The sequence below is a fragment of the Mesoplodon bidens genome (genome assembly GCF_964165515.1).
Source record: "Mesoplodon bidens genome assembly, contig: HAP1_SCAFFOLD_118, whole genome shotgun sequence".
Lineage (NCBI taxonomy): Eukaryota > Metazoa > Chordata > Mammalia > Artiodactyla > Ziphiidae > Mesoplodon > Mesoplodon bidens.
In genome coordinates, this window is record NW_027671260.1 from 1,157,385 (window position 1) to 1,170,173 (window position 12,789).

General features: G+C 41.1%; 1 protein-coding gene across 1 annotated transcript in view; it reads left to right on the top strand.

Moving 5' to 3' along the window:
- LOC308611654 (forkhead-associated domain-containing protein 1-like) overlaps positions 1-12,789 on the top strand; it is a 93,251-nt gene that overhangs the window by 11,949 nt on the left and 68,513 nt on the right. Inside the window, exon 2 of the mRNA XM_081260357.1 lies at positions 7,740-7,946. Within this exon, the coding sequence (XP_081116483.1) occupies positions 7,740-7,946 (207 nt within the window). The remainder of the gene's footprint in view (positions 1-7,739; positions 7,947-12,789) is intronic.

The following is a 12,789-nucleotide window of genomic DNA, read 5'->3' on the forward strand; positions in this document are numbered from 1 at the left end:
GTCAGTGGGCACTTGGGTGGCTTCCACCTTTTGGCAATTGTGAATAATGCTACTGTAAACATGAGTGTACAAATAACTCTTTAAGTTCCTGCTTTCAATTCTTTGGGGTATATATCCAGAAGTGGACTTGCTGGATCATATGATAATTTTATTCTAAATTGTTTGAGAAGCCGCTCTACTGTTTTCCATATCAGCTGCACCATTTTACATTCTCAGCGGTACATAAGTGTTCCCCTACTCTACATCCTTGCCAACACTTGTTATTTTCTGTTGCTGTTTGTTTGTTTTTGATAGTAGCCATCCTAATGGGTATGAGGTGGTATCTCACTGTGGTTTTGATTTGAATTTCCCTAATGACTAGTAATGTTGAGCATCTTTTTATATGCTTGTTGGACATTTATATATCTTCTTTGGAGAAATGTCTATTCCAGTTCTTTGCCCATATTTGATCAGGTTATTTGGGGGTTCTTTTTTGTTGTTGTTGTTGAGTTATAGTTCTCTATATATTCTTCATATTAACCCTTTTTCAGATTTGTGTTTTGCAACTATTTTCTCCCATTCTCTAGATGGCCTTTCACCCTGTTTATTGTGTCCTTTGATTCACTGAAGTTTTAATTTTTGATATAGTTGAATTTATCTATTTTTACTTTTGCTGCCTATGCTTTTGGTATCATATCCAAAAATGCATTGCCAAATCCAATGTCATAAAGCTTTCCTCCTGTGCTTTCCTCTAAAAGTTTTATAGTTTTAGACTCTGTTTAAGTCTTTGATCCACTTTGAGTTAATTTTTATACATGGTGTAAGGTAAGAGTTCAATTTAAATCTTTTGCAGTCTTTCCCAGCATCATTTGTTGAAAATACTGTTCTTTCCCCATTGAATAATCTTGGCACCCTTGTCAAAAATCATTGGACCATATATGCAAAGTTTTATTTCTGTGCTCTCTATTCTATTCTATTGGCCTATGTGCCTGACCTTATGTCAGTATCACACTGTTTTGATTACTGTACCTTTGTATGCAGTAAGTTTTGAAATCAGGAAGTGTGAGACCTCCAACTTTGCTTTTCTTTCTCAAGAGTATTTTGGCTATTTGGGGTCCACTGAGACTCCATATGAATTTTAGGATGGATTTTTCTATTTCTGCCAAAACTGCTGTTGGGATTTTGAATCTGTAGATCCTGCTGTGTAGTAATGACATCTTCACAATATTAAGTCTTCCAACCCACGAATACAGGGTGTCTTTCCATTTATTTGTGTCTTTAATTTCTTTCAGCAGCACTTTGTAGTTTTCAGTGTACACATCTTTTACCACCTTGGTTAAATTTATCCCAAAATATGTTATTCATTTTCATGCTATTGTAAATGAAATTATTTTCTTAACTTCCTTTTCAGATTGTTCATTGTGAGCATATAGAAACACAACTGATGTTTGTGTGTTGATTTTGTGTCCTACAATTTTGCTAGTGAATGGTATTTTTTAGTTCTAAGAGGGTTGTGGTTTTTCATGGACTCTTTAGGGTTTTGTACATGTAAGATCATGTTGCCTGTGAACAGAGATAATTTTACTCCTTCCTTTCGAATTTGGATGTCTTTATTTCTTTTTCTTGCCTAATTGCTCTGGCTAGGACTTCCAGTACTTTGTTGAATAGAAGTGGCAAAAGCAGGTATCCTTATCTTATTCTTGAAATTAGAGGAAAAGCTTTCAGTCTTTCACCTTTGAGTATGATGCTACCTGTGGGCCTTTCATATTTGACCTTTATTATGTTGAGGTAATTTCTCTCTATTCCCTGTTTGTTGAGTGCTTTTATCATGAAAGAGTGTTGCATTTTGTCAAATGCTTTTTGTACATCCATCGAGATGATCATTTTTTTCCTTCTTTCTGTTAATGTGATGTATTACGTGGATTAATTTTCATATGTTGAACCATCAAGTCTGCATTCCAAGAATAAATGCCACTTGGTCATAGTGTATGATCCTTTTAACGTGCTGTTGAATTCGGTTTCCTCCTGTTTGGTTGAGGACTGTGGTATCAGTGTTCACAAGAGATATTGGTCTGTGGTTGTCCTGTCGTGTCCTTGTCTGGGTTTGGGATCAAGGTGATGCTGTCCTCTTCAGCTTTTGAGTCTCAGCTTCTTCATCTCTAAGGTGGAGATAACAATAGATTCCCTGTTTAGGGCCGTCATGCAGATTAAATGGTAAAAATGCACACAAAATGCTTCAGCAGGGCCCAGTTCACAGGAAGCCCTCAAAATATGTGAGAGGAGGATAAGGATAATGACAAAAATAATAATGAATAAATAACAGTTCATCTCATAGTGGGACAGCTCAGTAGGCTGGGGCTTAGAGACTCAGTCTGTATTAGCAGCAGGGCGTCTGTCCAGGAGCAGCACTTAGCAATTTTCCAAGTAAAGGGAGCGAGTGATATTATAGGGCCGAACTAGGAAGCTGTCTCCTGGCCTAACATGTGGTAGAGGCTCACCCAACTTTGTGGAGTCATTGAAAACTTCCTGCTTGCTTTGATGTCTTAATAATGGCCTGACAGTTTTTGAGGAACTGAACGCAGTGAAGCCTGGCAAGAGACAAACAAAATGTCACAGACAGAATTTCTCTCATTCCTGTGTTATCAAAGGTTCAAAGGACACAAAGATCAATGGCAATGGTGATGAAGATGATGTGGGTGACATTTTCCAAAGACCTAATGTGTTTTCATTTTTTTAATACTTTATTTTTTTGAACAGTTTTAGGTTTACAGGAATTTTAGCAGAGAATACAGAGAGTTCCCATATATCCAACCCTCCAATACACACAGTTTCCCCTATTATTAACCTCATGCATTAGTGCGGTACATTCGTTACAACTGATGAACCAATATTGATATGCTATTATTAACTAAGTCCATAGTTTACATTAGGGTTCACTCTTTGCATTGTACGTTCTTTCGTTTTGACAAATGTATAGTGACAAGTATCCACCATTACAGTATCATAAAAAAATATTTTCACTGCCGTAAAATCCCCTGTGCCCCTCGTCTTCATCCTGAGCCCCAGAGCCCCTGTGCCCCTGGCAAGCACTGATCTTTTACTCTCCTTATAGTTTTACTTTTTCCAGAATTTCATACAGTTGGAATCATACGGTATGTAACCTTTTCAGACTAGGTTCTTTCACTAAGCAATATGCATTTAAGATTCCTCCATGTCTTTTTTGTTATTTGATAACTCATTTACTTTTATCACTAGTATTTCATTGTATGGATGTACCACAATTTGTCTATCCATTTACCTTTTAAAGGACATCTTGGTTGCTTCCAGTTTTTGGCAGTTATGAATAAAGATGCTGTAAGCATGTATCCAAAATAAATGAGTCTTCATGGATATAGAGAACAGACTGTGGTTGCCAAGGGGGAGGGGGTTGAGGGAGAGATGGAGTGGGGGGTTGAGGTTAGCAGATGTGAGCTGTTACCTCCAGGATGGAGAAACAACAAGGTCCTACTGTACAGCACAGGGAACTATATTCAATATCCTGTGATAAACCATAATGGAAAAGAATATTTTAAAAAGAATGTATATATATGTATAACTGAATCACTTTGCTGTACAGCAGAAATTAATACAACATTGTAAATCGACTACATTTCAATAAAATAAATTAATAAACAATATAAATAAGTCTTAAAAGTCAACAATAAGAAACCAAACAACCCAACTTAAAAATGGGCAAAAGAGCTCAACAGACACCTTACCAAAGAAAACCCACAGATGTCAAATAAGCATATGAAAAGATGTTAAACATCATACATCATTAAGGAATTTCAAATAAACATGAAATATCTCTTCATTTATTTAGATTACTTTGATTTCTTTCATCAACATTTTGTAGTTTTCTTCATATACCTCTTCATATAGCTAAGTATTTTGTTAGATTTATTCCTAAGTACTTCATTTTTTTTTTTTGGTGCTAATGTAAATGGTGTTGTGTTTTTAATTTCATATTCCACTAGTTCATTGTTGGTATATAGGAAAGCAATTGACTTTTGTATATTAATCATGTATCCTGCAACCTGGTTATAATTGCTCATTAGTTCCAGGAGGGCTTTTTGTCGGTTCTTTGGGATTTTCTGCATAGACAATCATGCCATCTGCAAAATGGGCAAAAGATCTGAACAAACACCTCACCAAAGAAGATTTCTTTTTCCTTCCCAATCTATCTTTTATTCTCTTTTCTTGCCTTGTTGCATTAGCTAGGACATACAGTACAATGTTGAAAATGAGTGGTGAAAGGGGACATCTTCACCTTATTCCTGATCTTAATTGGAAAGTTTCTAGTTTCTCACCATTAAATATGACGTTAGCTTTAGGGTTTTTATAGATGTACTTTATCAGGTTGAGGAAGTTCCCCTCCATCCCTAATTTGCCAAGAGTTGTTGTGGTGGTTCGGTGGTTTGTCAGTTTATCATGGATGGTGTTTAATTTTGTCAAATGCTCTTTTTGCATCTACTGTTATGATAATGCGATTTCTCTTCTCTGCGCTGTTGATGTGATGGATTACATTAATTGATTTCCAAATGTTGAACCAGCCTTGCATACCTGGAATAAATCCCACTTGTCTGTGGTGTAGAAGTCTTTTTATACATCACTGGATTCAATTTGCTAATATTTTGTTGAGGATTTTGCATCTATATTCATGAGAGGTATTGGTCTGCAATTTTCCTGTTTTGTAATATCTTTATCTGGTTTTGCTACTAGAATAAGTTTGGCCTCACAGAATGAGCTGGGAAGTGTTCTCTCTTCTTCTATTTTCTGGAAGAGATTATTAAGAACTGGTATCATTCTTTCCTTAATGTTTGATAGAATTGACCAGTGAACCCATCCAGGCCTGGTGCTTTCCATTTTGGAAGGTTATTCATTTTTGATTCAAATTCTTTACTAGATATGAGTCTTTTCAGAGTATTCATTTCTCCTTGTGTGAGTTTCAGTAGATTGTGTCTTTCAAGGAAATGGTCCACTTCATTAAGTTATAAAATCTGTGGGCATAGAATTATTCATAATATTCCTTTATTATCCCTTCAGTGTCCATGAGATCAGTAGTGATGCCATCGCTTTCATTTCTGATTTGAGTAATTTGTATCTTCTCTCTTTTTTTCTTGGTTATCCTGCTAGAGGTTTGTCAATTTTATTGATCTTTACGAAAAAAAGACCAAACAGCACTTTATTTTGCTGACTCTTCTCTATTGTTTTCCTGCTTTTTATTTCATTCATTGCTTCTTTTCTTCTGCTTGTGGTAAGCTTATATTGCTCTTCTTTCTCTAGTTTCATAAGGTGGAAGCTTAGATCTTTTCAAATGTATGCCTTCAATGCCATAAACTTCCCTCCAAGCACTGCTTTCACTGCATCTTGCAAATTTTCATAGGTTGTATTTTCATTTTCATTTAGCTCAAGATAAATTTTTATTTCCCATGAGACTTCCTCCTTGACCCATCTGTTATTTAGAGGTGTGTTGTTTAATCTCCAAATATTTGGGGATTTTCCAGCTGTCTTTCTGGTATTGGTTTCTAGCCTAATTCCATTGTGTTCTGAAAACGTACTTTGCATAATTTCTATTCTTTTACATTTGTTGAGGTATATTTCGTGGCCTGGAATGTGGTCTGCTTGGTGAGTGTTCCATGGGAGCTTGAGAAGGATGTGTGTTTTGTTGCTGTGGGATGAAGCTGTGTGGTTGCCAGTTAGATCCAGATGATGGTAGTGCTATTCAGTTCAACTTCATTCTTCCTAATTTTCTGCCTGGTGGGTCTGCCCGTCACTGACAGAGGGCTGTTGAGGTCTCCAGCTACCATGATGGATTCATCTGCTTCTCCTTGCAGTTCTATCAGTTTTTGCCTTCCATACGTTGATGCTCTATTGTTGGGTACATACAATGAAGGACTGTTATGTCTGCTTGGAGAATCGACCCCTTTATCACTATGTATCGCCTCTCTTTATCCCTGACAACTTTCCTTCCTCTGAAGTTGGCTCTGCCTGAAATTAATAGAGCTACTCCTGCTTTCTTCTTGTGTTTCAGTATTTTAAGTGCCAAAGTGTTTGGTAGGAATTTGAAAAGTGGGTAAAGGCACAGTCATTTGAATCAGGCAAACCTGGGAACAAGCCAAGCAAGTCAAAGTGGCTGACTGTGGGCACACTTAATCGTTCTATGCCTCAGTTTCCTCATCTATCAGACCTACTGTACAGCACAGGGAACTATATTCAATATCTTGCAGTAACCTGTGATGGAAAAGAATCTGAAAAAGAATAGATATTATATATATGTATAACTGAATTACTTTGCTGTACACCTGAAACTAACACAACATTGTAAATCAACTAGACTTCAATAGAAAATTAAATTTTTTGAAATGAGGAAGTATCCCTTTGAATTATTGTGAAGATGAAACGGGATAATGCAGTAAAGCACTTAGCAAATTTCCTGGCATTTGTGTAATTACACATAATGTGTCATTAATATATTCTACTAATATATGCAGTTATAATATTATCTATTCATATACTATAAGCTATTATTAATAAAAGCTATTGGTTATAATTATATTGTGGGATGTTAGTATAGATTTCTAATTCCAAGTACTCTCTATGAAAGTTGGATGAGGCACTCTGAGAAGAGTGACTTAGAAAATAATTGCAAAGTCTCAGGCTGGAGTGGATGGCTCATAGGCAGTGTCCTGAGAAGACAGAAGACTTCACACGTGCCCTGCAGCCCATAGTCCAGGGCGCCGGGGCCAGGGGGGATGTGATATTTCATCCTTGGTGCCGAGTTTTGCTCATTCTTCTTATTAAAGTGGTTACACAGGAGGTTTCTGACCCCACTGACAATTCACTGTCTGGGGTCTCTCTCTTTTGGGGGAAATGTGGTCACACCAGGGCCCCTATTGAAAAATAGATCATCTTTGGTTAGATAAATTCTGAGTAGCTTTTAAGAAGCAACAGTAATAATTAATCACATGGGATAAACCTTCATTATACACCAAGGCTTTTAAAAGGTAGTTATAAAACTATGTTTTGTGGTGTGAGCTCAATTGTGTTTAAACTTTTTAAAAAGATTGTAAGCATAGAGAAAAGACTGGAAGGATGTGAACCATCGTGTTCTCGGTGCCTGCCTCTGGGGCACAGGAGTCTAAGTGATTTTAATGTCTTCTTTGTGTTTTTCTCTAGTTCTCATTTTCTGCATTATTAGAAAAAACATGTTATTTTAAAAATGAATAGAACAAACAAATGAAAACAACAATTATTACAAAACCTCCCCTGAACTTTAACACTTGCAGTAAATGGACAGTTGTCACTTGCCAACTGACCTTTCTGGTTTGTGTTGGGCCATTTCTGCTGTCTTGCCACTCGGGACAACCAAAAGGATACTTGCATGGGATCAGAGAACTATCAAGTGGCCAATTCCTGGCCAATTCCCCCCGAGTTCCCTCTTGCCTCTGTGTTGCCTGACGCCCTACCCTAAAACTGGGCATCTATTCTGGGTCTGCTGTCAGGGTCTGGTGACCCTCCACTCACTAGCTGTGTGGCCTTAGGCAAGTCACTTAACCTCTCTGACCCTTAGCATCCTCCTCTTAAAATTAGGATTGCAGTGACTATCCAGCCAGATGAAGTGGTTAGCACATTGGGGCCCCCAGTGTCAGTGGCACTAGTTATTATTCCTTGTTATTCCTGTTATTCCTGGCTCTGACTGTCCCCCTTCTGCATTTCAGTCTGCAGACGTCGACAACCATCACGCACTCATTGAATATAATGAGGCCGAAAGCAGCTTTGTTCTCCATGACTTCAATTCCTGCAACGGCACGTTCGTCAATGAGTGCCACATTCAGAACGTGGCTGTGAAGCTCCTACCCGGAGACATCCTGAGGTTTGGGTCCAGAGGGCTGACCTACGAACTGGTCATCGAAAACCCAGCCTCGGTGAGTCCACGGCCCTGCGGGGGGGGGGGAGGGAGGGGTGCAGAGGTGCCGTGTTGTGTCACCTTCCGTGCAGCCTACGGCTCGGGTACGGCCACAGGTGGAGTTCGTCTGGAGCGCGTCACTCTTGCTTTCGAGATTCTGCGAAGTTCAGCCCCATCGCGTGGGTGCCCGGGGAGAGCGAGTCCTCGCGCCCTCTTCTGGGCATTTCGTGGAATTACATGCAAGAGTTGTCTAGGGACCAGCCCGGAGCGAGAGCATTTTCCTGAAAAGTGAAGCTTGGCGAGGGGAGGTGGAAAGCAGGTGTGTGCTTTTGAAGATGCAGAGATGGATGCTTCCTTTTTAGGCAGATCAGTGCTCTGCAACTTCCTAGCTTTGCGACCTCGGCCAGGCTTCTCTGCGTGCTTGGGTCTGGGTCTTCCCAGCGGTGCAGGGCGTTGAGAGAGTATCTATGTATAAAATGTCAAAGTGTCTGGCCGGAGTAGACGCTCAAGGCCTGCCAGCTGTTATCACACCGAATCAGAAATGTTCCCGGGATCAGGACCTAAAGTATGGCCCCAGGTTAAGGGGAACGTAACCCAAAATTTGCCCAGCAAAGCTCAGTGACAAGAAGTATCTGGTTCAGTAGGGAGGCAGGATGGGGGCTGGTTAGCAACACAGTCCTGGGTCAGAACCCCAGCTCCGCCACTGGCCTACTCGGTGCGCTCTTGCACAAGCCATTGGACCCCTCGGAACCTCGGTTTCCTCATCTACAAAATGGGGCCAACGACAGCAATGACCTTGCAGGCTTATCTCGAGGGCTAAATGAGATGGTTCTAATTGTAAAACTCCCAGAATAATGCCCATTCATGGTGAGCACACTATTAATACCTGTCGTGTGTGTCCCAGAGAGACAGCGTGTTAACCTCACTCCCCAGCACCAAGAACCCTGCATGGACTGAGACCTCCGAGGCTTAAAGTCCTTTCTGGGATGAGGCTGGGTATAAATAAATAAAGTTTAGAGAATCTAGACAGAATCCTGGGTGTGGGTCCCCTAGGCAGCCCTAAATACTCACTCAGAGAAGATCAGCACCGTGCCTCAGGCTGCAGGGCTCATGACACCGCATCCACCACGTTTGGCTTTGAAAACCTGGGGCAGTTTTCTCCTGCTGCTTCTCAGCCCCCTTTTCCTCCTTGGACCAACATTAAAGTGTGCTCACTTGTGGGATGCACTGGGATCCACTGGCCGCCCTGAGGAGGGGCTCCTGACCCAGAAGGTGTTGACCTGATCAGGGGTTCTCAACATGGGTTCTAAGGATCCCCCTCGTCCGAAGCACGTGGGGAGCAGACCAACAGTGCAGATCTGGGCTTCACCCCAGGCCTGAGGACTCATACTTAGGATTCCCAGATGAAATACAGGACACCCAGTTAAATCTGAATTTCAGATAAGCAACAAATAATTTTTATGTACAGGTGTGGCCCAACTATTGCAAGGAACCACATATGCTAAAAAAATTATTTGGTGTTTATCTGAAATTCAGATTTAATGGACACCCTATTGTTTATTATATATTGATTTATTCAATTATTTATTTATGCGAAATCTGGCAACCATACACATCCTCCCTGGGAGTAGGGCCTGGGAATATGCATTCTCACAAGCTCCCTGATGATTCTGATGCACCGCCAATAGGAGGGAAACCGAAATTTAGAATCATTTGTATGGAACACTTACAGAATTTTTTAGGGATCAAAGAAAAGGGGATTTCACACTCCCAAGCCTGAAAATCCAAGTTCATGAAGTTTGATTCAATGTGCCCCAACATGTCTGATTCTAAGAAATTTTCAGGAATGTTCAGTCAAATTACAGGTTCCCAGGCCCCCTCCCTGGGAAATTCTGACTTTGTGGCTTGCCTGTGGGGAGAAGAATAGGGGAGTAGCAAATAATATCTGCATTTTTTTCTTTTTTTTTCTACAAAGATATTTATTGAAATATTATTGATAGGGGCATAAAATTTGAAACCTAAATTTCCATCCAAAGGAGGCATTGTTTAATTAATTATATTGTTTAATATATTATAAGGAGTTTGTTTATATATGGAATACTGTTCTGCCTTTTTAAAACACAGCTTTCTTGAGATATAATTGACATGCCATAAACGGCACATGTTTAAAGTCTGTAAGTGGATGGGCTTTGACATATGTGTACACCTGTGAAACCATAGCCACAATCAAGAGAGTGAACAGCTCCTTCATCCTCCAAAGTTTCCTCCGGATCACAGCATGTGTTTGTTTGCTTGCTTGCTCTTAACAGCTTCACTGAAGTACAATTTACATAACAGAAACTTCACCCATTTTAAGTGTCCAATTCAATCAATTTGAATATATTGATGGAGTTGTGCAGCCATCACCACAACCTGCTTTCAGAACACTTTCATCCATTTCTATCACCCCAAACCTCGGAGAAACCTTGGAGGTATTTCATTTTGGGGTTTGTTTTTAACTTTTAATTTTCAAAATTATGGTAAAATACACATAAAATTTACCATCTTAACCATGTTTCAGTGTACAGTTCACAGTGGCATTAAATCTATTCACACTGTTGTGCAGCCATCACCCCCATCCATCTTCAGAACTTTGTTCATCTTCCCAAACTGAAACTCTAAGCCCATCAAATCAAACCCCCTGCTTCCTTCCACCCCTCCCACCATGCTGTGTCTGTGAATTGGACTATTCTAGGTTCCTCATATAAATGGAATCTTACATTGTTTGTCCTTTTGCGATCATCTTACTTCACTTAGTATGATATCCTCATGGTTCATTCCAGTTGAATATTTCATTGTATGGATTCACCACATTTTGTTTATCTGTTCATCCATCCATGGCCACTTGGGTTGCTTCCACCTTTTGGCCATTTTGAGTAAGTTTGTTATGAACACGGGTGTACAACTATGGAATGGGGACTTTATTTTACAAGGTGCTTCTTATATAATTGTGGGAAACAGTGATGACGACCTCTAACCTTGAGTAGATAAGACGGAAGAAGATGTTTTGTAAGAAGAGAAACCAGGAGAGCAGCAGGAGGAATCACTGACCTGAACAGCACTGTGCTAAGCAATTCACCTGCTCTCCCTTATTTCACGCTCACAGCAACCTATGAGATGGGTTCTCCCGTGATCCCCATTTTACAGACAAGGAATCCGAAACTCAGAGAGGTTAAGTAATTTCCCCAGGGCCACACAGCTAGTCAGTGCAAATTAAACACTATCCCCACTTGCGGAAAAAGGAGGGGAGAAAACCATTTAGTCTGATGCTAGCTGGAGCAGTAGCCTTGACTGGTTTTCACACCGAGGAAAGCATACTCTCACGGTCACTCGAATATACACGGACTTTTTCAATTCTTATTCCTACACGCACTTGCACCTTGTTTCATTCCTCGGTTGACTGCAGGCAGCTGCACAAGTGTTCCCCTGGCTTGTGCCCAGGGCACTTTGCAGGACTCTCCACAGCCCCATCTTCTCAAAAGTGCTCTCTGCCGAGGCGTCCCCAGCTTGAGAAGCTTCCATCCATGATGCTCATATTCATGGAGGGGTCCTTTGCAGCGTCCGTGTGAGGGCGGCCTGTGGACTGACTGACACCTTCCTACAAATTCCACTTCCTGATGACCCCAACCTGCTGGCTATTTAAAAGAAGAGAAAGGAAGAGGGGAAAAAGGGAGAGGTATTGAAGAGCACCTCTCATCAAATATTTTGAAGCCCAGTTTTTCTAAAAAATTCGTGGCCCTCTTGCTTCCGGCCTATTCTTGTTTCCAATTGATTTTGGGGTCCCTGGTGAGGGCGCTGTGTTTCCTCCTTGGATGGAGTTTCCACGGAGGACTGCCCTGATATCATACAGATTCAGTATGATGAGAACTGTTCTTCTCCCGACAAAGAGTTCCCAAATGAAAGCATTTATTTCAGGTTTTGTGGTGACCCTAACCAGTAGAGGAGGGTGTGACGGCATTTTATTGGGGGAGGCGGGGGAGGTGCGGGTGGTTAGGAATCCAGATGTGTTTGCAGATGTCTCAGTGGTTAGAGCACGTGCCCTGAGGTCAGGCTGACTCCAGCGCCGTCCCAGCCCTGCTCTTGACCGGCTTTTATACTGGACGTGCCCAAATCATCTACCTCTCAGGGCCTCGGTCCCCACTCCTGTAACAATAGTTCCTACCACCTTGAGTGACTGTGGAATTAAGTGGGCAAAGTGCGTAAATTGCTTAGTCCAGCGTCTGGCACCTAATAAGCACATGATAACCCTCAGCTTTAGAGTCAAGCAAACCAGCATGGAGCAGCCAAGATGCCTCCTTTGTAAGTGTCCTTATGGACAGGGAAACCTCCCAAGACCTGCCCCCGCTAGCAGATAAATACATTTGCAGATAAATTACCCTTAGAATAACATACAAGATGGAAAAATATAAAGAAAAACTCTTGTTTGACAAAGTGCATTGGCAGCCAGGTTGTGCCCAGGACCATCCTTTTTTTTTTTTTTTTTTTTTTTTTTTTTTGCGGTCGCGGGCCTCTCACTGTTGTGGCCTCTCCCGTTGTGGAGCACAGGCTCTGCACGTGCAGGCTCAGCGGCCATGGCGCACAAGTCCAGCTGCTCCGCGGCATGTGGGATCATCTGGGACTGGGGCACAAACCCATGTCCCCTGCATCGGCAGGTGAACTCTCAACCACTGCACTACCAGGGAAGCCCCCAGGACCATACTGTGTAAATTATAGCTCTCTCATCAAAGTATAACCTTGGGCTGCCATGTTGCACAACTCCAGGGTCACCATTCACAACGTAGTCCATGTGGATGTCGCCCACTGAAGTTGTGCAGGACATAACC